Raw genomic sequence first — 25077 nt, 5'->3', positions numbered from 1 at the left:
TTAAGACTTGTGACAACAAATCACAAGGGTTTTTAATGGCACATTTCTCCCTCGGTAACATTTTCTCTTAGAATTCAGACCCCTCGGTACCTTCTCCACCATTTTCCGCAAGGTGTTGATGTTACGTATCCACCAACCGACACCAACCGCTCGGAGCTCAGACCACTGCAGGTCACCTCTCTGCATGGCTGGAATCATATTCAGCAGCTCCTCCTCCGCCTCAGAGTGAAAGGCCCAGGCAAAGTGGCATGTTGACAGACCTAACAAGGATAGAAAGCGCAACAAGATGAGTGATGGTGGCATGAAAGAAACTGTCAGGATAAAATGAACTGGAAAGTTGACTATATTGGATAAAACAGCAAAGCGTTTTACCCTGGTGAAGAAGCTGCATGCGGTAAAGTGGGGGCAGAGAGGTGAGCAGGCAAGTATGAAGACGCATGGCCAGCAGGTACCTCAGTCCACACTCATCCAGAGCCTCGCCTCCTACAAACACACAAGGTTGTTGTCAACTTGTGACATTGTTATTGCTTGGCTCAGGAGATCTCCCCATTAAAAAAAAAAATACAAAATAAAAATAAAAAATAAAAACCCTGCCCTTTAGTAGTATCACTAAAGTTCATGCATTCCTGTCACTCTGCTTCTCGTCCCTGAACCTTCTTAGCCTCACTGTGCTGGAACAACCTGCTAATGTCTTCTCTTCAAAAGACTAAATAAACAGGATTCCAAATGACAGAAAAAGACAATGATAAAGTGCTGTCTGTTTACATAGAGCTGCAACAGCAGAAACAATGTTACTTATCACAAAGATTTGATGGCTGTAGATTACCTATGTTCAGGAACACACAATCAAGAGAAATCATACAAAATGGAAAGTATGATCTCTTACCAAGGGTATTACGTTGTGTCAAAATACAACCTAGCTACTAAGAAATATGTGTAACTATTGGAAAAACGGAACGTATTTTTCAGGTAACACGTGGACATTGGACAATGTTTTTCTCTCCACAAGTCAGTACGGACGGTCGCAACAATGACCATTCAAGTCCTGGGGAAATTAGTTCTCAAGGACATTTGGATAATGCTGCAAAGTGCCTGACCACATTTTGTGGTCTACATTGCCTTTATCTAAATATAAAACATTGCACCAGCTAAACATTACATAACCACAATTATATGTTTTGTACTCCATGGTGTACAGCAATAATGTCAGCCAATTGACACTATTTCTGACCTGTGTATTGTTGGTCAGTGGAACTGGTGACCTCAGCGCTTGTGGTTGCCACCGTGTCAGCCAGGGCCACCAAGAACATCTGCTCAAGTCGGGTTAGTCCGGGGAGGCTGGAGTGCATAAGGTGACTGGACAACACCTAGACAAGACCCAAGGTATGTGGGAGTGAAGGATGTGTCGTGATGACGCTTGAGGTTATCACCATCTTATCACACTATTTCTAATAAGTAACTCTGATGATGTCGTTAACCATTAAAGCATTTAAACTCCCCTCAATTTCTGCACATTAAAAAAAGTAGGTAATGAAAAAGAAAAATTGTCGACATAATGAGCTCAATTTCCCAGTCTGAAGTGAGCTCAGCTTCTTAATACCTGTGCATGCTCTGGTCCAAAGTAGGCAGGACCGTATTGCGAGAGGTTGATAACGCGAGACTTCTTCTCTGGTTTGTCAGTGGCGAAGTTCACAAAGTCATCTGTGGTGACTGTTGGCACCTGTTAACACGGTGAAGAATATGAAAGGAATCAGCCAACATCTTGAATTACAAACCATGTTCTACTACGTCGTGTACAAACCTGGAAGAGGTCAGCGTACTGGTCTTCAGTAGACAGGTGCCCTGCCTCACCATTGGCCACTTTGGGTCCTTTGACAGCTTCCTCTGTCCCCTTGAAGGTAGTAGTATCTTCATCAGCCAACATCAGCGCATAGAGAGGCAGCGGGGGGATGGAGTTGATTTCGGTATAATCTCTCCCTCCGTCACGACCGGCCACAATGGTGTCTTTTGCCGTGCTGCCAGTCACACTGATGGTTCGGGACAGATGCCTCCTGGCTCCGCCCTCACCGGCCTCCACATCCCTCACAACAGCGACCTCGCCAGCGATACACTTCACCAAATGAGCGAGGATGGCCTGACAGAAAGATTTTTCAAATGTATACAGCATATTTGAGTGAAATACACTGACACAGTGGTTCTCAAAGTGTGGTACAAGTAGCATTAGTGGTAGACGGGCTCTCTGTTGTAATACACTTGTCAAGTACAGTTCCGTTGTATTTAACTTCAAAGAAGTGAGTTTGAATCGCATCGCTGGCTTTTGAACTTTGCGTCCATAACAGTCCGGATGGTCCTTTTCCTCTTTGGCCCGGAGGACACGACGGCCACAATTTCCCAAAACAATTTGAAATGTGGACTCGTCGGACCACAGAACACTTTTCCACTTTGCATCGGTCCATCTTAGATGAGCTCGGGGCCAGAGAAGCCGGCGGCGTTTCTGGGTGTTTTTGATGAAGGGCTTTTGCTTTGCATAGTAGAGTTTCAAGTTACACTTACAGATGTAGCGCCGAACTGTACTCACTGACATTGGTTTTTGATGCAGTGCCGCCTGAGGGATCGAAGGTCACGGGCATTCAATGTGTGTTTTCGGCCCTGACGCTTACATGCAGTGATTTCTCCAGATTCTCTGAACCTTTTGATGTTAGTATGGACCGTGGATGGTGAAATGCCTAAATTCCTTGCAATTGTACGTTGAGGAACATTGTCCTTAAACTGCTGGACTATTTTCTCACGCACTTGTTCACAAAGAGGTGAACCTCGCCCCATCATTGCTTGTGAATGTCTGAGCAATTCAGGGAAGCTGCTTTTCTACCCAATCATGGCAACCACCTGTTCCCAATGAGCCTGTTCACCTGTGGGATGTTCCAAACAGGTGTTTGATGAGCATTCCTCAACTTTCGCAGTCTTTTTTGCCACCTGTCCCAGCTTTTTTGAAAAGCAGCCATAAAATTCCAAGTTAATGATTGTTTGCTAAAAACAATGAAGTTTATCAGATTGAACATGAAATATCTTGTCTTTGTGGTGTATTCAATTAAATATAGGTTGAACATGATTTGTAAATCATTGTATTCTGTTTAACACAACGTCCCAACTTCATTGGAATTGGGGTTGTATACAGTACTGTAACAATTGTGATACAGTAACATTAATTGAAAATATCAGCAAATACCAGTACACAAAAAAAATAGTGAAAGAATAGAAATAAACACAAACATAGGTAATACTATAAATTGGCCGCTTACACATACTTGATGATTTACGTTTGAAAGGTTTTACAGGTTTAAAAGGCTTACCGTCCTAACTGCTAGTTTAGCAATGCTAGGGTTGCTATTTTGTTAAAGCTGGACAGCGTTCTCTGTGACGATCACAACATGCAATTATGAATGAACATTATTTCACAATTGCGGTGCAATTTTGAACTTTTAGGTGAACAAAAAATATTTATTGAATTATTATTTTTGTATTAGTTATTAGTTTTTTGTTCTCATATTCATATGCAGTGGTAATATTCAAACTTCCCAATGTTCCAGTGGGTTACAATAACAATTATACCTTTTCGGAACAAAACATCTGACTTACTTTTGATGAACACTTAGTCCCTCTACGCGACTGTATTTTAATGTCGCTCATTATGGTGGTACTTGGAGAACCAAGTCTCGTTTTAGGCGGTACTTGGTCTAAAAGGTTTGAGAACCACTGTAATCAAGGATGAGTATGACTCACCTTGGCACGACGAACCTTTCCCAAATCCATGAGCTCAAGCAGCTGGGTGGGGTGATACTGCGGTAGAGTTGGCGAGAGGGAGTGCGCTGCCTCAAAAAGTCCACCCTCTTCAAGTCCTGCCGGGGCACGTAGTGCCTCATCCACTGCGGTGCTCCCTTCAAACACACTCTTAGACCTGGCTCTCCCTTCAAAGACTGCGGAAGAAGCTGTGGTTTGACCTCCAGCAATGTCTACAGATGACAGGTTGCCCTCTTCTCCCTCACCAGGCTTCTTGTCCTGGTGCCACTGGGCATACACGTGCATCTCACAGTCCATGCCCACTACCAAGATGCCATCCCTCACCCAGGAGAGTGAGACCGGCAGAGAAGGGGTGCCATCCACAGAGGACAGGAGATCCACAGCCCTTAGTAGGATCCAGCGAGAGCGGATCCCCTGTTTGATACTGCCCCCTAGAGGAAGGGTGATGACAGCCACACCCTCTTTGCTGCTTGTCTGCTCATTGACCATGCCAGAGATTCGACCGTACATGAGAATGTTGGAGCCAACCCCCACAGTAAGGATGTGAGAGCCATCTTCTTTTGACAACCAATCCAGGTGGACGTAATGCTTGATGTTGGGTGAGTTGTGGTCTCTGCTCATGTAAAGGTCCGATCTGGTAAAGAAACAAAATGTTCTTTAACATTTGAGACAAACGGTAGCAGTACAGCCGCTAACTGAAATAGGCAGTGCCCTTCTGACCGGCTGTAAACAAAGAGGTTGGAGTCCACGCTGACTCTTGGGTCCAAGGTTGACGAGGGTCTGTTAAACTCTTCCAAGTGCAGCGTTTGCTCCAAAACCCACTCTGAACCACCAGTTGATTCACACTCATATATAGACACGTGCATGGAGAACTCTTTTCCAGAAATCTGTTGCAAAAATAAAATAATAAGAAAATGCACCCCAAATGATTAAAAAAAAGAATCAATGTTGTATTATATATTAGGTCCCCATATTTCTTCTGTCTTTTTAATGAAACGCTATTGTATTATTTCAATGCTACAATATATATTTTCGCTGTTGGGCGGAAAATAGAGTCAATTCAATATTTTTTCACAAATCGAATCTATTGGTCTGTCCCCACGTCGCCTGTTATTTTTACGCCTTATTAACCGATTTAAAGTGTTGAAAATAACTTGAGAACAGATCCATTAACTCTTTTGTAAAACCTAAGCCTGTTTCTCACTCTGGGGGAGCTGTGTGGCATTATGTCGCCTCAAGATTGAATATCTGGATGTTTTTTTCAAGACAATAATGAGCGAAAAGTTACGTTTGATGGAGTCTTATTGATTTCCTGAAAAGTATTTATTTTGGATATACGAGGATTCCACCCGACAGCGACGATATGCATGTAGTACGTATGGTTTGATGACTATTTTACTGAAAAAAGTATTTATACCAGAATAAATGGAACCATCATCTACTTGATTTAGGTTATAGGGCTTTACCGCATTTGGGTTAGTATTGCAATTGCATCTACAGGCAACAATTGATTCGAAAGGGAACATTTACCCGTCCTTGACGTGGCTGTTTAAAAGCCACAGCCAGCCTACCAATGTAGGAGCACGACACGGCCACAGGCCTCCCCGACACAAACACAGCGCTGTTGTTGTCTTCCTCCTCGTTCATTAGAGCCCACGGCTCCCAGCGGTACATCCGCTTGTCCTGGTCACCGTCACTATCTCCATGATCACCCTCTACGGCACAGCGCCAGAACCGCACTCGAGAGTCAGAGCAGGTAGTCACAATCAGATACGGAGCCAGGCACACAGGGTAGATAGAGGAGGAACTAAGATGGCCTATTATAAGGAGGAAAGAATGAGAAAAACAGTAATTAATCATAGTTACATGAAGTGCCTCTCCACATTATCTCGACATGTAAATCATTTACAAAAGCGGTAAATTAACAAAATGATTACTAGCCAAACACTGATTTGCAATTTCATTATTTTAATTGGTGCAAAAAACAAGATATTGTGGATTTGTGTGCAAGGATAATACTCAAGCTGACCAGCAGACGGTGTGGCTCTGGTCACCTCTACCCCGTGGGGCAGGTCTAGTCGCTTGCTGTACACCAGTTTGGAACTGAGGATGAGTTTGCTGGCTGACTGCAAGTTGACCGTGGAGGCTGAGCGGGGAAGAGGCCTGATAGGGGAGGTCTCTGGAGATGAGTCAGCATTCACAACTTGATTGGGAACCATTAACTGGCTCTGGAAGCTAGAATCTTGGTTCTGGTCGTCTGGACACAAAAACAAATCTAAATTAAAGCTGGCCTACACCTGACAGTCAGTGCAGCACCACGACTGATAAACATTTTCATGAAAAGCATAACAAGACAAACGAGACAATGCTTTTGTTAAAATAAAATATCTGATGCCCCTCTCATACCAACGCAGGCCTGGACAGACTGGAGGTGCAGGTGCCACATTTGTAGCACAGAGTTCCTGTTGAGATCCTTTTCTATCACCACCAGGAAAAACTTCTCAGAAAATGGAGGAGGTTGGTAATCTGCTAAGAGAACCGTGTTATGTATATAGTCTTCTAATCAGATGCACTTTAGTTTGCAAATTTGCAGAAAGTATTACGATATTCAATACTAATCAGATAGAGGAGCGCACCTTCACCAGATGGAAAAGCAGTTGAGTGTGTGTCTGGTTCCTTTTGAGGTTTGTAACCGAGAATGAAGTCCTCTTGGAAGACATGCAGCAGCTGGGTATTGGCACCACACTGTGTTGCACATGGAAATAGAAAATAGGATTATGTGGAGACAATTTTAGCATTTCAAGCTCTGTGGTTTTTTTTTTTTTTTTCTTAGGAGGCAGATGTGAAATATAGAGCAAGAGCAACGTTTCACCTGGTTTGTAATGACATCTAGCTCTATGATACAGCCAGGTCTGGCGGTGGACTGCTGGCTGACAATGTTGAACACTTCGCCAACTAGTTTCTGAATCATAACATAAAAAAAAGGAAAAGTGGTGAAAAGGAAAATATATTTTGGTATAATATATTGATTATGTTAATCTATGCTTTGGTGAAAATGATATTCCAATGTGTTCATTTCATGTACAGGATTATTTTGTTTTGTTTCAAACTTGACACACAACACCCTATAAGTTAGTCCACAAATTCAAGCATAGGAAAAATGTGACAAGTTATTATGATTATCACATCGCACGTGGCATCTGTGTGTGAGCGTGTATGTGTGTGTGTGTGTGTGTGTGTAAGTGTCCACTCACAGATGTTTCCGGATCTGACAGTTCATCTAGTAGCTTTCTGGCATCCACCACAGCTTGATAGAGACGAAGGTTCTTACCATCTGATGCCACAAAGCAGGCACTGGCACTATTACAGTACGTTCCTGAAGGGCAAAAAACATAGATAGACAGTAAATTAAAAGAGTGTTTTATAAGGCTGTAGAATATATCAAGACAATATGTTTATTTCCTTTTAGATGATACAGGGGACTGTATATTGTAGGACTTTGATTATTTGAATGCTAGATATTGTGCACTCATAAATACCAAATGCATGAATACGTAAAACAAAATATTGATTTATTATTATTTTTGTTAACATTGACGTTATCTTGAAATATTGTAAACATCTTTGCTATGTTTACCTAGTACAGAGCTGGGGACAAGTGAAGGTAGCCAAGCAACATTGCTAAAAGCAGAGGTGTGCAGAGAGTTGATTCGAGCCAGTTCAGAGACGCCTCCAGTGCATGACAGGGGTCCAATGTGATCCACTCGCCACAAGATGAGTTCACTGTAGATGGCGTTGGGGTCATGGAAGGTCCTTGTTGCTGCATTGCGAAGCTGCTTCCTGAAAAATCAAAAGAGAGAGAACCTCTTCTGGTTCTTGTGCTGCCAAGTGCATTATGCCTCTTCCTGGCTCCTTACCTAGGAAGTCCCTTTGGAAGGGGAAAGGTAGGAGGTTGTTCTCCATCCATGCTGCCAGGAGCCGAGGGAGGTGTAAGAAGTGCATTATGGTGTGAGGACGTGAGCAGCAGAGGCAGCACTGTGTGACAGGCTTGGTCATTCAGGTGGAAACGGTGGCCACAATAGCGAAATTTGTGGGACACGGTCAATACATTGGAGAATGCAGAGCGCTCGGCGAATGTCACAGCCCACTGGAAACAAAGTCAACAAGAGATTACGCAGGAACAATGAAAGCACACCTCAAGATATGCATTCAGTAAGGTTACGGAATTGAATGCCGTTAGTGTGAAATGTAACATTCTTGGGACATTTTTTTTTTCTCCCACCGATTCTGATCCAAAAATGTTGGTTGTGAGATCTCCCCCCCCCACACCCTCACACACACCTGGTTAAGCGATCCATCGACATGCTTTGAGACCATCATGACAGCAGGACTGATGCCAAGATTGGGGTTATAAGAAGGGGCCAAGGCGAGTGAACCAAGGCCAGTCGAGGCTGAGGCAGAGTGAGAGACATCTTGAACCATCCTCCCCTGCTCGCCTGCCCTGGAACTCTCCCTCTCGGTCAACGTACAGGCATACATCAGGATGTTTTTACTCAGAGAGTTGGCATCACCTGTAGGAAATGCCACTGGGATACGGGAGGAAAAGGACACCTGTGGCGAAATTTTGAAGAAAACCACAAAGAATAATAATTGCTCACCGGCCATTATATTATACTGTCTATACTTGATCATCTCGAATGAGAGCCTAAGCAAGAGCTGTATCATACATCTGCCTTTAAAAAGATAATCCAATTTAATTTAAATGTACACTGTACGATGTACAGAGATATTTGTATTATACTACACACTGAGAAATGACATACTTATTTAACTTCCCAAGAGAGGCAATATGACGCACTCTAATCACCAGTAAGCGTATGCCTCAATGAGCATGTGACACGGCAATCATTACTTAAAGCAGGCAAGCTAATATTTAGGGGAAAATACTATTCACTTATATTTGTGCGACAACACAAGCAGGACACTGCAATGTTTTCATATCATATCATTAATGCTGTGATTACCTGAACCTGTCTGAAGATGCCCTGGTTGAATTCATCCAAGTACTTTATATGCCAAACAAGGAAAGAGCCGTCGGTCGGGTGGATGGTGAACAGCATGTCAGGACTCTTATTCCACTCTGTGATTAGAATCTCCAGCTTCCTCTCTAGCAGCATTGAGGGCAAAGGCAAGCTCGAGCTGGATCCTGGCGAGGATGCCTTTGTGCTTCCCTGCTCCACCGGCTCACCTTCCTCTCCAAGCTCAGATGAGGCTTTTTCAGACATCTCATCCAGGTCTAAAAAGCCAAAGAAAATGTGCTTAGTCATGTGCTTGAGCTAAACATGCATTGAATTTGCGTCATAAGAGGATGTCCACCGGACTGAGGTCATACCATAGTCAAACTTCAAAGGGGATCCTTCGGGGTCCAGGGGGTCTTCTGTTGCATGGTCTAGCTGCTGTTCAGAGAATTTGCGGAGCTGTAGCATGAAAAGATCCATGGAGCAGGTGAAGCTCAGGTCTTTATTATTGAGCCAGTGAACCACAAATCCTCCCGCCCCGGTGCCATCATCTGCGTTGAAGAGTGCAGAGTCTGCCAGCATTGATGGGATGTCTGAGAGGGGAAACAAGGAATAAAGAGGAAGCAGAGACAGCTCAATCATTGAGACAAGCAAAATAAATCAATACAAATAACGGCACATGCTGTAACGAATAGACCTATAAATGGATTTAAGGTGAAGACGAGAGAAAACGCTACCTGTGTTGGGATTAATACTGGCTGAGATGTGGAAGTGACACAAGGCGTTGGCATGATGAGCAATGTGGCGGTGAGTGTGCGCGTCCTGTGTGCCAAGCTGAGAGGGGAGCAGCTCACTGTGAGCTACCAAAGCAGATGATCGTCGTCTTCCCCGACGCAGATGCTTTAGGTGGTGAATAGACTGTTCAAACAAAGCAAAATCTTATAAAATAGCAAAGATTTAAATGTCGGCTTTCTCTTCTTATACACTAGCCTATTTTGTTACCTCCAAAGCATGCTGGATCTTGTCCTTATTGCCTGCCAAGCCTGGCAAACTGGAGCTAAAAGAGTGTGTGTTCTCCGATATTTGCCCCCCAAGCAAGCTGTCCTCAGGAAGGAGGGTCTCAGACCACAGCCTACACACGCCATCCTCACAGGATGTCAGCAAAACATCGCACACGGAACCCCTGAAAGAAACATGAAGAATGCACTTGACAATTAGGAATTACAGTACTTCATTTTCTAAATGTGTCTTTTTCTCTTACTTTGGCATGTACTTGCTGGTCTTCCTCCAAGATATACCGGTGACCGAGCGGGGATGGGCCAGGTAAACAAACGAGAATTGAACAGCGGGTGGTTTCTTATCTGAAGGGTCCTGGGCTACCACTGCAGAACGCCAGCCCGTGGTGGGATACCACACTTTGAGTAAACAGTCATCCTGCATGCACATAAACATGGGCACGCGTGAAAAAAAAGATATTGTGTCCTTTTGTTCTGCAAAGTCACGGTATTTTTTGGCCCACCTTTCCAACTGTTGCGAAGTACTCTCCATCAGGGGACCACTTGGCAACGTGCACAGATGCAGCAGTCCTGTGGGGTGCACAAACACCGGCATTAGCAGGAAAGACGGCATCCAAGTCAGCTGCCAATTTGCAAGGCTGTGTTGTTGTTGGCACTTTCACTTCCCTGTTCTCGTGGTTTTACTGATCATGCATGTTTGTCATCAGATGAAAATGACTGCTTTCAGTTAGTTCAATTAAAATTCATATGATGAGCAGTGAACACATGATCAATTTGAAGGATTTCGCAAATGCATTTGGTTATATGGTCATCATTAGTAGAAAACACAAGACTTCATTAGCGTTTTCTCATTTTTTAACAATTCCAACTAGATTTGGGGTTTTCTGCAAATCGCGATGAAGAAAGGGTACATTTCCCCCCATCAGTCACATCAAATATGCATGAACAAGACACACTTGCACTGCCAGACACAATTCCAGTCATTAAGAACGGGATGGGGCTTGTCCTCAGTCGCCTGGCCATCCTCCTCCTCGATTAGGGCGTCTGCCAGCGGTGGAGCCCACAGCTGGAGGCGCTCGGTCGCTGCTAGGATACGGTTCCCTGAGGAAACAATGGCACTAGGTGACACATCTCACGGCCCAAGTTTATTACTAAAGAGCACGGAACACCGTGTGTATTATGGGGGTTAGATAATACACAATTGCGCATGTCCTTCTGGCCAAACGAAGGCGCTAAGTAAGGGGGTACAAGCGGTGTATTATTATTTTATATTATAAGGATTATTTTAGTCCATGTTTGAGGGGGAAAAACCATTAACGCGTTGATTTAATTACACAGAAAGCATAGGCGTACCCTGTGGGTCCCAGGCCAGGTTGTAGGTGATGGCATCAAGGAAGAACTGCCCTGTCTTTTGCCACTGATAGTTAAGCTGCTGTTAGTGGCAGGAGAGCAACACACACATACACACACACCATGCATTGTTATTGGCTCCCTCACCCACTTCATCATATTAGATTTTTCTGTAAACAACTACTTTTTATTAAACAACTATTTATATGCCTACCTTGTGGCGTTTATTTGGGTTGGTAGAGAGAGGTTCAAAGACGCAGACTGTGTTTCCGTAGGAGGCAGCAATCTACAAATAAGCATCATTTAAAGCCATTACGAATTATTGTAAAAATGATCAGTTTTCAAAAAGTCACACACACACACACAAACACGCAACAAAGAGAAAATGAGTAAAATTTGTATAATGCTATGCTTGGCAACATCTTGCAGAGTTCCAAAAGATTATCCCTCTATGTATCAAGAGTGTATACTGAAATAATAATCAATAATAATAAAGAACAGCTGCAGTAACTTCCAGTCATTTTCTTTCTTTCTGTTGCCTTTTAAGAACTGGCTACATTTTCAGTGTTTCGGCCAACAAAGTTGAACATGCAAAGAACTTTAACTGCTTACACACTTCACAAGTGCAATGCGGTTCTAGAACACCATGACTGCAGACAAAGCCCCCCCCAAAATAAAAAAAATAAAACAACAACAAAAAATGTGTAGGAGTGTGAGTGAGGTCAACACTTACCCTGCCAAGCTGATGGGAGCACTCCACACAGCCCACCTGAATGTTCCCATTCTGAGCTCCTGGGATTATCTGCACACACTCGAAGTCACTAGCCAAGATCACCACGTCACAACCTGAGCCATAGGACTGAAAATGAAAAGGTCTCCAGTTAAAACGAGCCTTTACAAAATGGTTTGCAAAATACAAACAAGTAATAAAGAACTGTAGGTGCAGAAAATGGATTGGTTTCGATACCAAATATACAATACAAAAGTAAGGCACTTAAAACAGAGAGGACCATAAAGCCTTAACACCATGTAGACAATAACGAGCCCATGTTACATAGGGTAAGAAGCTCGGTCATCCGGGAGGATCTCAGAGTAGAGCCGCTGCTCCTCCACATCGAGAGGAGCCAGATGAGCTGGCTGGGGCATCAAATTCGGATGCCTCCCGGACGCCTCCACGGTGAGGTGTTCTGCGCACGTCCCACCGGGAGGAGAGGGTGTGTTCCAACTACAGGGGGATCACACTCCTCAGCCTCCCTGGCAAGGTCTATTCAGGGGTGCTGGAGAGGAGGGTCCGTCGGGAAGTCGAATCTCAGATTCAGGAGGAGCAGTGTGGTTTCTGTCCTGGTCGTGGAACAGTGGACCAGCTCTACACGGGTCAGAATTTCAAGGTGCAGCCGAGGCGAAGAGGGGTTCCGGTTTGGTGGCCTCAGTATTGCAGATGATGTGGTTCTGTTTGCTTCATCAAGCCGTGACCTCCAACTCTCACTGGAGCTTTTCGCAGCCGAGTGTGAAGCGGCTGGAACGAAGCTACTGCCCCCGTGACCCGACCTCGGATAAAGGGTAGAAAATGGATGGATGGATGGAACACCAAGTTTAAATCAGTTGGAGCTAAAGTAGTACTTTTGTTGCTTTGACTTGAACACAAAAACAGCATTATTATTATTATTATCATCATCATGAAAAAAAAAGGATAATGAGAGCTTGAACTATTCTATTTCATAACAGATGAAACATGCTTATTGCCAAATCCTCAATGGTCATATTTGTGTTCAAATTTGACAGCAGGGTAAACTGGCCTCAGAGCAACAGCAGCTTCAGAATGGCAGCTAGCGTCTTTCATTATTCAGGAGAACAGGAGGAGAGGCTGGGAACCACTGAGTCACACAATGGGGGACGCTTTACAGTCACCACTCTAAAACAAACTCATCGTAGCGGTTACGGCCCTGATGGTTGAAGCAAGATGACACTCTGCACGCTGTATGTGAGAGGCAAGTAAAAGGAAAACTGCAGTCTGCGCTTTACTAGTCCCCTGCTGCATCTGCTGCAGTACATTACGACTTAGAATTAAAACGCGGTCACCGTCACGCACTGTCTGAGGCTGCTGTGTATGTGATGGAGAGTCCCTTTAACTCTCAATGAGAGCGAGTAATTTAGACCTAGCCATAGACAAGTAAACATGAGTGCAGCCATCATGGAGTGGAGTCTCTCATCACCTCTTTGTTCATTTGGTTTGTGTGTCCGGTTTCTCTTTCATCATCTACATGCACTAGTTCGTCTCACACATAACGAACAAGGCCCCTGAGCAAAAGCTGTGCAAACAGGGACGGTTAGTTAGTTAGTTATGGGAGCACAATACTGATGTATGACACGGTTAACAATGACTCAATTAAAATATACATTTAGAAATATAGCCGTCATTGACAACAGTCTAGTTCTTTTGTAACATTTCGATCAATAGCAAGGAGTGTAAAAATAGACCACTTATCACCTCTGGTATCAAATTTAGTGCTGACAGTATACTGTGGCGATCAGTATCACAGAATAAGGGAACACAACCATTAATATCACAGTACTCCAACTACAGTATACAGGACTGCGCAAATGGCTTTCTTAGGCTAGTTGTGCTGTTTTAATCACCTTTTTCATGAGAGTCATTTCGATAGGAAATGCACTATAATATAAACAACAGGAAATAGGACTAATAAAATCAGCAGGATTGGGCTACAAATACAAAAGGAATATGAACAAAACTTGTACAAGGGCCAAGGATGAACCCATGACATTTTGGTGAGGATCTGGACAGATGTATTTTCAATATTTGCGTCACTATGGCAAGGCGCCATACAAATCGAAATTATTATGATCAAATCGAACTGTCCACGCTGCAGAATCACATGCCGTCTGTCATCTTCCATAAAGCCGGAAATAGCCTGCAAACTCATGAACAGATGGACATAGACAAATACAAGTCTCAGTTTTATGTTTGTTTGTTAATAATACAGGCTTGGCAGAATGTATTGCATGAGTGACATGGTTTGGTTATCCATTGTCATGATAGCATTGCTCCCCGAAAAACCTAATGGTGGCCTACGACTTTTACACAGTACACACGGGTGGCTGGTTATGGTTTGTACTTTGCATTCTTTGGACTTCAAAATAATATGCAACTTTTGGTGGGATTTTACCAAATACTGTGGTTAAAATACGAATTAATGCATGTATAATATTTCTTTGCAAAGATAGTTTACTTAAATTGCTTGCATGGATGGATTTATTAGGCCAACTTAAATGCAACTAGGGAGTTAGCTGACTTTTTGAATTGATCCAAATCAGCACACAGGCGTTGTCAGCTTTACTTCTGCTGAACTGTTGAATGCAACATTCCACCTCGTCAGTCTTGTCAGTGTTTACCCCGAGAATGTAGCTGACTGTGGATGGGTATTAACTTTTTGTAGTGCAGTACTATTGACACTAACTGCTCGTAGGATGAGCAGAGAAGATGATGCGTGTGAAATCACAAAACAGAACATTTATCGAACTTTACGAAATGTCTCAAAATGGGTGATTTCTAATGGGCTCCAGTTGAAATGTTTGGCCTTGCTCAATTCTGGAAAACGCCAGTGTAATTTCACAACAGAGAAAATTTGAGTTTCCTGGAGGACATGTCGCTTTGTCATTGGAGCGTTTTTATATTACCAACGAGATGTGCAGACATCTTTGTTTCCAAACAGCATCTTTTAATGGCAATTCTGAATGAACTCAAACCCTGAAGGGAGAGGAATGCATTACAAAGTGTGCTTTTCTTTTTTTTCTTTTTTTTTTATAGACGTGTGAACATAGTCATGCACAGAGTAGATAAGAGGAAGAGAGTGAGAGATCACTTCTGTAATTCTTCCATCTGGTGCCTCCCATCCCCAGTGCCTAACTCAATCATGCAGACATGTTCTGCTGCTGCCGCTCCCATCGCTTTCTTGCACGAGCTCGGCTGCAGCAGTCAAAAGCCTGAGCGGACAATATTTTGAAATCCCAAATTAAACATTTTCAGCTAAGACAGAACTCGAGTGTTTAGATGGCTTACATGCCAGAAATATACTTCGACCCCACAATTTATCTTCACGCTGTAATCTGCCTTATAACAGTATCATCTGCATCTGCAGTGTGGCTTCTGTAAGAAGTGTGATGGACTACTGTGCATATTCAGTTTCAAACAACACCAGACAGTGCTCTAACTAATATCAACTTTGTCCAAACATTTACAATTTAACCTTTGCCAGCAAGGGCGACTTCTACAGTATATCATTAACTAACTCTGCGGATGAAGTATTATTGTTCAAAGTGAAAAGTCCATTGCTTCAGAACACCCATCCATCCATCCATTTTCTGGACTGCTTATAAAGCAAATTGCCCACTGTGCTCACTAACCAATGAGCAAATATGGAATATGTCAGAAAGGTTCTAGGACTGGTGTCAGAAAAGATATTTTTCAAATTCAAACTAAAAGTTTTCCCCTAGGACGTAATCCCCCTGAAGTCTAATGAATGCACTCTCTGTCAGGCTGTCATGTAGGCATCACGCGTCTTCGAGATCCTTCACAGCGCGGTCGTCACGGTCATCTTGACGTCGTTTATGGCTTAAAACTGGACTACTTGATGACCCTGCTCCCACGGATCCAGGTCGGGTGAGTGGGGAGGTTGCACCAGCACGGCGATGTTCTTCTCGGCCAGGAGCCGTCAGATGCTCGGAGCATTGTGAACAGGTGTGTTGTAATGGTGAAGCAGCCACAATTTAACCTACCGCCACTCTCGCCGCATTTCACGCACTGTTTGTGACACCAGTCCAAGAAATACTCTGACATAGCTCATATGGTCATTGTATGGTCATTGTCTGCCATCTTGTTTACATCCATGCTCCTCTAAGCGTGCCGTACAACAAACATTAGCCTTCATTCATTGTTAATACAATGTAAGTATAGCAACAGAGCATGCACACCACTGTTTGTCCTTCAGAGTTTTATCTAAAACCGCAATTTAGCACACCCTTCCCTTACACATGATGTAACTAATGCAACTCAGCTTTGCTCTGCAAATACCGCAAAATCCTTTTTCACATGACTGTTTTACATGGAAACCATCACCAAAAATTTGCTTTGAGACCCAATTTCAGGCTCGCGAGCAGTGTTGTTGTGTACACATGTGGACAAAACAATTGGGACCCCTGTGTTAATGAAAGAAAACCCCACAATGATTAATCAAATCAATCTCAATCAGGCTTTGAGCAGGTCTCGACAGGTAAATACCTGGCCCATGATTGATGAGCAAAGTGCTCCAACCTCCTCAGGTCTTAAGGATGCCTTTTCCAGATTGCATGTTCTGACACTGGCCAGCACATTTCACTCCAAAGTGCCTTGGTCCCACACAGGTTCTACACACCCTGTGCTGGCTTTAAAAACAACCCCAGAACATAACTGAGCCTGTTGTTTGTTTCAAGGTACCGATACGTACAGTATTTTTTTCTTTGCACACACGGAACAAGCAAACTTTTTCAAAAACCACAATTGTCACGAGAACACTGTCCCTCCCAGAAGCATTGTGGCTTGTCAATATGCACTTCAGCAAATTCCAGTCTTATCAGTTTCAAGTTATTTCAGTCATGATTGTAGGTTTGGAAAATAACAACATTTCATCTGTTTTAGTCGGAAATAAACAGCTTTTATGCTTGCATGTGTTGTGTGTGTATTCCAGGGGTCTGGCCCTGGGATCAGCGTGAGTGAAAACACACTGGACAGATTGTCTAGTGTTCTTCAGACATCCTCTCGGACACAAAGGGAAAACACCAAGTGCAGAAACTTGGGCCTCGGGGCAACGTGCACGACTTTTGCTTCAGAGTTAGCTCTGCTCTACATTGTTGAGCAGATACGAGCCTGAGAGCAAAGCTCGCATGCATTCACAGCCTCCATCTGAGATCAACATGAGGACAAGTTCTCTATATTTTCAAGCTCAAACAGAAACGAGTCAGGCTAAAATACAACACCCCAACAAACTACAAGCAGCAGCCGAAGTCTGGAAAAAAAGGCATACAAAGTGAAAAAGTACACATTTGGCAGCGACTGCACTTGCCTTAAACTTTATTAGGACAGTCACAACACTTTCGAAGCAAACAGTCATTGTACAAAAAGCTTCTAAAATGTTTACTAAAGCCCCTGCAATGCAGCTTCTACCGCAAAATGTTCGGGAAAGTTTAAAAAAAAAAAAAAAAATACAAATCAGGTATAGACAGACAGTTTCACAAAAGGCTGCCAAGAAAAACTGAAGATTTAGAGGACGCTGTCTCAGAGGAAATAAACTACTGTCGTATCAAAAAAAAACAAAAAACAATACTATCATCACCATTATCATTTGCTTTAAAAACAAGCTGAACAAAACCATTTTGCTTTGCACCAGTCTCTTTTTGGTTTATTTCAAATGGTCCACTTGAGGAAAATGTGAAACATAATTGGAAGGGATTAAGAGTGGACTATTCCACACTATTTGCCATCACGACGGCAACTGTAATACTATTGGCTGTATTGGTGTCGTGCTACATAAAATGCAATATTGACCGGTTGTCTTGGACCTGTCTGGGTGAGGCAGAGAGAAATGTTGTCAAGCTGCCAGACATCAAGACAAAGAATATGTATAGCCCCCAAGTTGTATAAAATGTTAATCTTCTGACACTGCTGAAACGATGACAAAAAAAAATAGTTTGGCTTTGCGCCGCCAGATACGCCTCAAAGCGTTTAGTTTTTTTTTTTTTATTTCCTTCCAAAAAAGATTCTGACTTATTCTACTGACCACACTGCTCGTCTCGTGAATAATGTTCCATTGACGCTATTTAAGTGGAGTTTCTAAGCCAGGTGACGCCGTTTGAAATGTCGCAGATATTTTGACATGTCCACTTGGAGGACCCTCCTCACAATTTCAGCCCATACGAGCTTACTAGTGAATATTTTTAACTGAAACTTGACAGCCAATCGGTGAAGGGGTTCCTCGAGTTATCGAGTATCAGACAAAACAGACGGGTTGAGGAGATATGTTGAGAAATAAGGAAGTTACACTATTTGACTCTAAATTGAACGCTTTTTTTTTTTTTTTTTAAAGCCAGATTTTCTATGGGAATGTTTGCCGTGTCATCGCCAGATGGTCGCGTGGTGTGTCGGTTGCTAAAAAGGCTTTCCAATTCAGCGGCCAACCAGGAGTCTTTGGGCTCGACGGTTTATTTTCGGTCATTCATAATGGTAGTGTCTTGTTGCGTTATGGGCAGGCGTTATCGCACAAAAAGGACATTTTTTTCTGACAAAAATAAAAAAATACAAATTTAACAAAACCTCACCCGGTTTTCAAACTTTTTGGTGCATTGTGCTCACGTTGAAGTGGCCATTCCAACCAGACTCTACATTTGGACATTTATGAGAAATCTTCTCATGTTGCTATTGTCAGCAATTTTTGTTTTAGTCAATTATCGAATAAACAATAGCGCTGCTCATCAATCTTTGTCCTTTTTTTTTTCTCTCCTTTAAAGGGTGCGGGCTCCATTGTCTTTCTTGCCTTGGCCCCTGCCTATATGTGACATAAAACATGCGTTTGATGAATTTGGCATCATTTCCAAAGAGTCGCTGAGGCCTCCAGCACGTGTGTCCATATAAGGCTGTCTACGTCACGGCTGATGCAGGGATGACAGTGAGCTAATGATCCGTGAGGGGGATTTAACGGCAAATGGTTGCGAGCTAAGCCACTTCTACAACCGAACACTACTAGAATGCCTCTTACGTTGAACACACGGCACGGCACCCCCACCCCCGCATTTAGACCAATTGATCGCATTGTATTTGCCAGTTTACTGTCATGGATGCGCAAAGGGATTCCCTTGCAGTAATTGTAAAGTGACATGATGCCGCTAAAGGTCATTGAGTGACTGGCGTTAAATCCGGTGCAGAAATAAAAGCGGCAATTGACAGGTGCTGGTGTCGACGTGGAAAGAGCAGCAGACCCCCCCCAATGCAGGTCAGGCTGACAACGAGGACGGCCGAACAAGTCTCGAGTAGTTCGGGATTCTTGCGGTGCGGCAGTTTGCTAGCTTCCTAGCCGGTTAGCCGATAGCTTTAGCCAGCTAGCTCGTCCACGTCTAAATTGTTTGAGGCTAGCTAGCTACCCACTCACTTAGCTCGTCACTAGTTAGCATCAATTAGGAGTCAAAGAATATCCAAAAATAAACTCACCGTGAACGGAACGTCATTGACGCTTCCCACCGAGTAGCAGCAATCCCCGGGGTTCACCGCTCCCGTCAGCACCTGGTGCAGATGCATGTTTCCTTCTAATTTTATGTAATTTTTTTTTTTTTTTTAGCAGCAGCAGCAGATGTCGTTTTTAATTATTTAAAAAGAGTCCACCCTGTCTTTTTCTCCATCGAGCAGCAACTGGGAATTCCATCAGTAAAAACGTTCCCCGTCGTCCACAGACGCTCGGCTTTGAGGGGGGCGGGGGGGGGCTGATTGGTTTTCCAGCCGTAAGAATGGAATTTCACATGACCGTGTCATCCATTTAGGCCAGTAAAAGCGGCCGCGCGTCGCCTCTCGCCGCCAGCGCCATCCCCGCGATGAATCGTGCAAGCAGAAGCTCTGCAGCGAGCCAGGCTGACGTGCGCGTTCACGCCGTTGCCGAGGCGCGAGCGGCTGCTCATAGAACAACAGCACCTAGATCGCAAACAGTCGGACAACTCGTTCATTGTTCATTTTCCCACCCCGTTTCAGGAATCCACTGAAGTATACAACATATTTTCCTTTATAAAGGTTTTTTTTTTTTTATTCCAATGAAGGACTGTTCCAACACTCAGGGGACCCTTCACTTCGATTTATGCTGTTCTATGATGATGATGATGATGACGATAATATCGCGCCTATCGTAACGCTCGTACTGCTCAGTTAATGTCAACGGGCTCAAAATTAATGGGGATATTAGAAAACAATAAACACGTGTATTATTATAACTTGCATAAAGCATAATTGTTTGTTGGCAAAAGACAATGCATCCATTTAATCGCGTGTTGTTATCACTAATTTTGGAACTAAAAAAAAATGACCATGTAGTTAACCAAATCTTTTTGCAAACTAGATAGTAATGTGCAGTCTTAAAAAATAAAATAAAAATCCACCACAGCTGTAACAAAAGTGATGCACTTAAGATCAAACATAAAACAAAACACAATAATCAAAGAATACAGAAGACAAACAAATAAAAAAATCAATCATAAAAATAGCAAAATTATATGCAATCAATCCATCAATAAATATTATTTTCTCTTTAAAGTATGCAAGCTCTTGGCAATGTGAAGGACGTTGCCATTTGGCATACAGGAGGTCTAGAGTTTTATTTCCTCTTGTTGCACAATCTCTATTTCGTGTGAATATGTTCATCGATGAGAGAGAGAGAGGAACAGAAGCGAAGTGTCCACTGACCACTGACCGGGATGAGTGCGTGCATGACCTCCCACGCGAAGTTTGGATGCAAACAAATGCTTTTATTTATTTAGTTATGTATTTTTTAAAGCATATTGCTCGCCATGATAGCCGCTACTCACAGGCTGAGCCGCACTGTGTTTGTTTACAGAGTAAACTAGCAGCGCCATTTGCGCTGCCTAATTTGGTACTATTTACTTTGTACTACGCTACGCCCACTGTATAATGTGTGCCTTGCTGCCATTCTATTTTTTAGTGTAGCTTATTTTTTTTTTTTTATTCTCAGTCCATTTTCATTTTTCATTCTTGAAACAAAACTGGAATTGCGCCCCAGTTTTGTCATATCTGCCCATACAATGACTACTACCACTTTCTATTCTATTTCAAAATGAACGCGCAATTGTAACCAAAAGTTAAGATTTTTTTTTTTCCTTCCATTCATCATCTTCGATTCGTATCCTCGCTTGGGTGCAGCTACCGTGCCGCCATTGCTTTGTTTTATTTCACTCAAATCTCCTGTGGTCCATCACCTAATCGATTGCTCCATATTTTGATGATAAAAATAAATCCATCAATAAATAATATCCGACATTTCCAAATTGAAGTTTGACCACTACAAATGAGTGAGACAGACCTGGCTAAAGTTCAGCGTCTATTGTCTGCTATCGCTCTATTATCTGCTTTGCCTCGTCTCGCTGATGAGATTTAATGGAGAAGGTCACATATTACTGTTTTCTTCCCAGCTGTTTTCCCTCTGTCGTCCTAGCGCATACCCATTGTCACATTACCGTAATCGCCTTCAGTCGTCTGTGTCAGTGATGAAAGTATTAACACCTATGTGCTGTATGTTAAAAAAAAAAAACAGCCATCAAAGCAGTGGCCTAGTTATCCGCTGTGACATCATCAGAAGGGGCCTGCCTGCCAGCAAACAGGACACACGGGACGGCAGGATGGCAGCAAGGCAGTGGCCGAGAGACTATAGAACATTGGACAGTGTGAGGAACAATGCGTGGCATACTTAATCGTTGGCCTACCTGCATAGCAAAAATATCGGACGATGCGCTCGATGTTACTGAGGAAGGGAATTTTTTTGTCAGACTTAACATTATAGAATATAACTTTAATCCGATCAAGCTGATGGCCAATACTCAGTTACAAGAGTAAACAAAAACAGTTTCATAGAAAAGGTTTTCATAAAAATACACAAACAATCGTAAATCTGACAGATTTAGTTCCAGAAATGATTATTACTATGATTTAGAATGTTTAAAGGTGTCACCGATTGTATCTTGATACACTCGCCTGACGTCGGTGCAGGCAGCGTTGTGTTCATTTTTCACTCAGTGACGGTGTGAATATGAGTATAAATGGTTTTCTGTCTCTATACTGTCGATACAAAAGTCTACACACCCCTGTTCGAATGCCAGGTTTTTGTGATATTGAAAAATGAGACCAAGATAAATCATTTGTGAACTGTAACCTGTACAACTCAAGCATGCATAAAACAAGCATTTTTCTCAGCTACAGCATCATACTGGACCCGTGAATCAAGAATGTAAGATACACTTTGTTCATTTGTGTGACAGAAGAGTCAAGCAGAGATGGTTTGACACTGTGGATAAAAATAGCAACTATTTGTCCTTGCGTTGCGTTCAGGTTGGTTGGAGGGTGGCCGACGTTTGCTAGACTAGGCTGTGCGATCTAAAGAGAACATAATCAAATGCATTATAGATTTTCTCATTTCATGGATGGCTGCTAGCTGGAGGCTGCACAAGTGTTGCCCTGAGGGGCAACACATTCTACTCGTAACGCTAAGAACGGAATGGAACTTGGACGTTTAGTTGAATACATAAACGAATCGATCCTTATTGTACCAAGCTGAACGTGACTGTGCATGTCATATCAGATTTCAAAAATAGATCAAGTAAAAGTTGGGGAATAAACAATTCATATTTACTGCTATTTTTGAGTGGAGGTGGAAACGACCAAATAGAATAATCACATTTAAAAAAAACAATATCTTATATATAACTAATATCAACAATCCGATTGATTACTACTTTGAAATCTCTCTATATTTTGAATAGTTAATGAAAAGGGATGCCTTACTGCACATGTGAATAGGTGAAAGGTGAAAGGTTAAAGTGCTCAATAAAAATGCAACCAAAACACTTCACAATCCACCCACTTGGTGGTGAGAAATAAAAAAGTGACGAGAGAATAATGGCGGAATTGGAGAGCGGGCAGGCAAGTCGAGTGTTCAGCCATTCACCTGATTCGCGAGCAGATGTGACGCACGTGCCTCCGGTCTTGGGCTTGACCCACAATCTCGCGGTCTCCATCTTTGCCTCCTCTCAAAAAGATGATTGTGCTCTAGCTGAAACGTTATTTCAGCAACATACTGAAATTTCAACTGTAGGTTACTTACTTATTCAGTCCACTATGCAGCCATGTTGACTTTCAGTTTCTTCTTAGTTCTGCAAAGAGAACTCCAAGTGGCCTATCTTGAATGTGACAACTTGGCTTATTCGGCCTCTAAAATGAAGACTGAACATTAAATGTCAAAGATTGATGTGATGATGCAGTAACGTTTTTTAAAAATGATTCATTTGTGACCTCAGTTTGGGACTGCATTTCTTACAGTAACATCATAGACCACCGATTTGAACATTCGCATAACCAATCAGATCTATTTGAGTGTTTCAATCGTTTTGCTTGTTCTTTGTTCTTTACTGTCAATGGTTAATAGGAGTGTGGGGAAGATTAATAGAGAATATTTGTGAATAATCCCCAAAAATATGTGGTTGCTATTTTGGAGATTTCACCCGTTGTGTTGGAGTTTCCAAATATAACTTCATAAAAAAACAAACAATTTTGCAATTTTAATGCACTTGAACAGTATGTCCACTAAAAACACAGAAACCCCGTAGAATGTATGATGACACTCGGGATCACAACTTGGTAAGTATGATCTTGAAAATGGAGCATAGTTCACAGCTCATTAAAGTAAACATTTTTTGTTCAAAAATATTTTTTTATGATAGCGACTTTAGCATTTTTAATTATGACCATAATTGAGTTTAATTGTAAAAGTAAATAATTATAGTGTCATGCTATTAAGTTAGATTTCATTACACTGTATATTTCCATTGCTCTTATGCTTGGCTGGAGAAAAAAAAAGAAGCTATTTCATATACATTTTTTATTACAAAAACATTCTGTTTTTGTTAGCGTTGCAAAAATCCATTTCACAAATTAATAAATTCAGCGGGAAATCACAAACTTTGCACAATGCACATGAAACTGAGCGTGATGTCACATATTAACCAGAAGAGGTCACTACTGAATTACAATATGCCAAAGTGCTTTTCAACTGACTCACAAACGCTGTACTCAATTTAAACTGAATACAAATGCAATTGAACAGCGTCTCCTTGCCAACCCGATACAGAAAAAAACAATATAAGTGTTCGAAAGAAAAAGACCAGTAAAATATTTTTATCCTTAAGATTAAGAATGGATTTATCTAAACACCCAGATTGAATGTCAATCCATATTGCAAACAACAACCAGGGGAAATTTCATCTGAAAAAATAAATAAATAAATATTTTGTTTTGTTAAGATGACTGTTTCACATGCTTATGGGTTTGTGTTTTTGCTCCTTGGCTTATCATTAATCAGAACCATCCGATAAAATGTTCCTAACCAGAGAAGCAACGAAAGGATCACTCTCCGACTCATTACGTTTTGAATTTGTGTCAGCATTCAGGTGGCAAAGAGTGACTTTGCCAAGCAAAAACACTGTAAAAGACCTTGAATTTAATGGCTCTCATACTGCAGCCCTTGTAAATGTCCAAGCAAGCACATAATAGACTTCTTATCTAAATCCCTTCCATCTATTTTTACGACATCGCGTCATTAGCGGGACTGAGAAGCTGGAAACGAAATGTTGGCCAGGTCATTTCCTCTAACAGTGGATCAAATAAAAAGAGACTATTTGACAGACTTCTCTTTTAAATAATAATAATAATAAAAGTTGAATTGTATTGATATAATGATATTTTCATTGGTGACATGATGCATGATAGGCAATTTGCATGACTCTATTGTACTTTCTGCAGGCCACTTTTATGAACAGAGAGTTAACTTCCTACTTAGAATATTTTTGTTCCATCCTTATCCGTAACTCTAAACCTTCTGCCACCATGTAAGTTCACTGAATATAAAAAGTCTACACACCCCCTGTTCAAATGCCAGACTTTTGTGTTATCAAAAATTAGACCAAGATAAGTCATTTCAAAACTTTTCCCCACCATTATTGTGACCTATAACCTGTACAACTCTTTTGAAAGAAAATAAAAAAATTTTTTCAACATAATGGAGTTGCACAAGAGTGCACACCCT

General features: G+C 42.2%; 1 protein-coding gene across 5 annotated transcripts in view; it reads right to left on the bottom strand.

Moving 5' to 3' along the window:
• dmxl2 (Dmx-like 2) overlaps positions 1-19926 on the bottom strand; it is a 40418-nt gene extending 20492 nt beyond the window's left edge. For 2 of the 5 annotated variants that reach the window (XM_061751793.1, XM_061751820.1), the window contains exons 1-27: positions 19437-19919; positions 11916-12041; positions 11397-11468; positions 11186-11264; positions 10789-10933; positions 10336-10402; positions 10078-10250; positions 9819-9999; positions 9554-9734; positions 9191-9409; positions 8823-9094; positions 8140-8409; positions 7716-7945; positions 7436-7638; positions 7053-7174; positions 6671-6760; positions 6435-6543; positions 6205-6327; positions 5828-6055; positions 5329-5615; positions 4519-4685; positions 3781-4432; positions 1802-2134; positions 1601-1720; positions 1232-1367; positions 373-483; positions 91-260 (exon numbers count right to left, since the gene is read on the bottom strand). In XM_061751793.1, the coding sequence (XP_061607777.1) occupies positions 91-260; positions 373-483; positions 1232-1367; positions 1601-1720; positions 1802-2134; positions 3781-4432; positions 4519-4685; positions 5329-5615; positions 5828-6055; positions 6205-6327; positions 6435-6543; positions 6671-6760; positions 7053-7174; positions 7436-7638; positions 7716-7945; positions 8140-8409; positions 8823-9094; positions 9191-9409; positions 9554-9734; positions 9819-9999; positions 10078-10250; positions 10336-10402; positions 10789-10933; positions 11186-11264; positions 11397-11468; positions 11916-12041; positions 19437-19523 (4953 nt within the window). In that variant the 5' untranslated portion in view covers positions 19524-19919. Of the gene's footprint in view, positions 1-90; positions 261-372; positions 484-1231; positions 1368-1600; positions 1721-1801; positions 2135-3780; positions 4433-4518; positions 4686-5328; positions 5616-5827; positions 6056-6204; positions 6328-6434; positions 6544-6670; positions 6761-7052; positions 7175-7435; positions 7639-7715; positions 7946-8139; positions 8410-8822; positions 9095-9190; positions 9410-9553; positions 9735-9818; positions 10000-10077; positions 10251-10335; positions 10403-10788; positions 10934-11185; positions 11265-11396; positions 11469-11915; positions 12042-19436 lie in introns of all 5 variants that reach the window. The other 3 variants (XM_061751829.1, XM_061751811.1, XM_061751803.1) reach the window with 3 other exon arrangements.
• Between the last annotated feature and the right edge of the window lie 5151 nt (positions 19927-25077).

The sequence above is a fragment of the Phyllopteryx taeniolatus genome, chromosome 2, assembly GCF_024500385.1.
Source record: "Phyllopteryx taeniolatus isolate TA_2022b chromosome 2, UOR_Ptae_1.2, whole genome shotgun sequence".
In the NCBI taxonomy this organism is placed as follows: Eukaryota; Metazoa; Chordata; class Actinopteri; order Syngnathiformes; family Syngnathidae; genus Phyllopteryx; species Phyllopteryx taeniolatus.
This window is presented reverse-complemented; position numbering and strand designations above follow the sequence as displayed.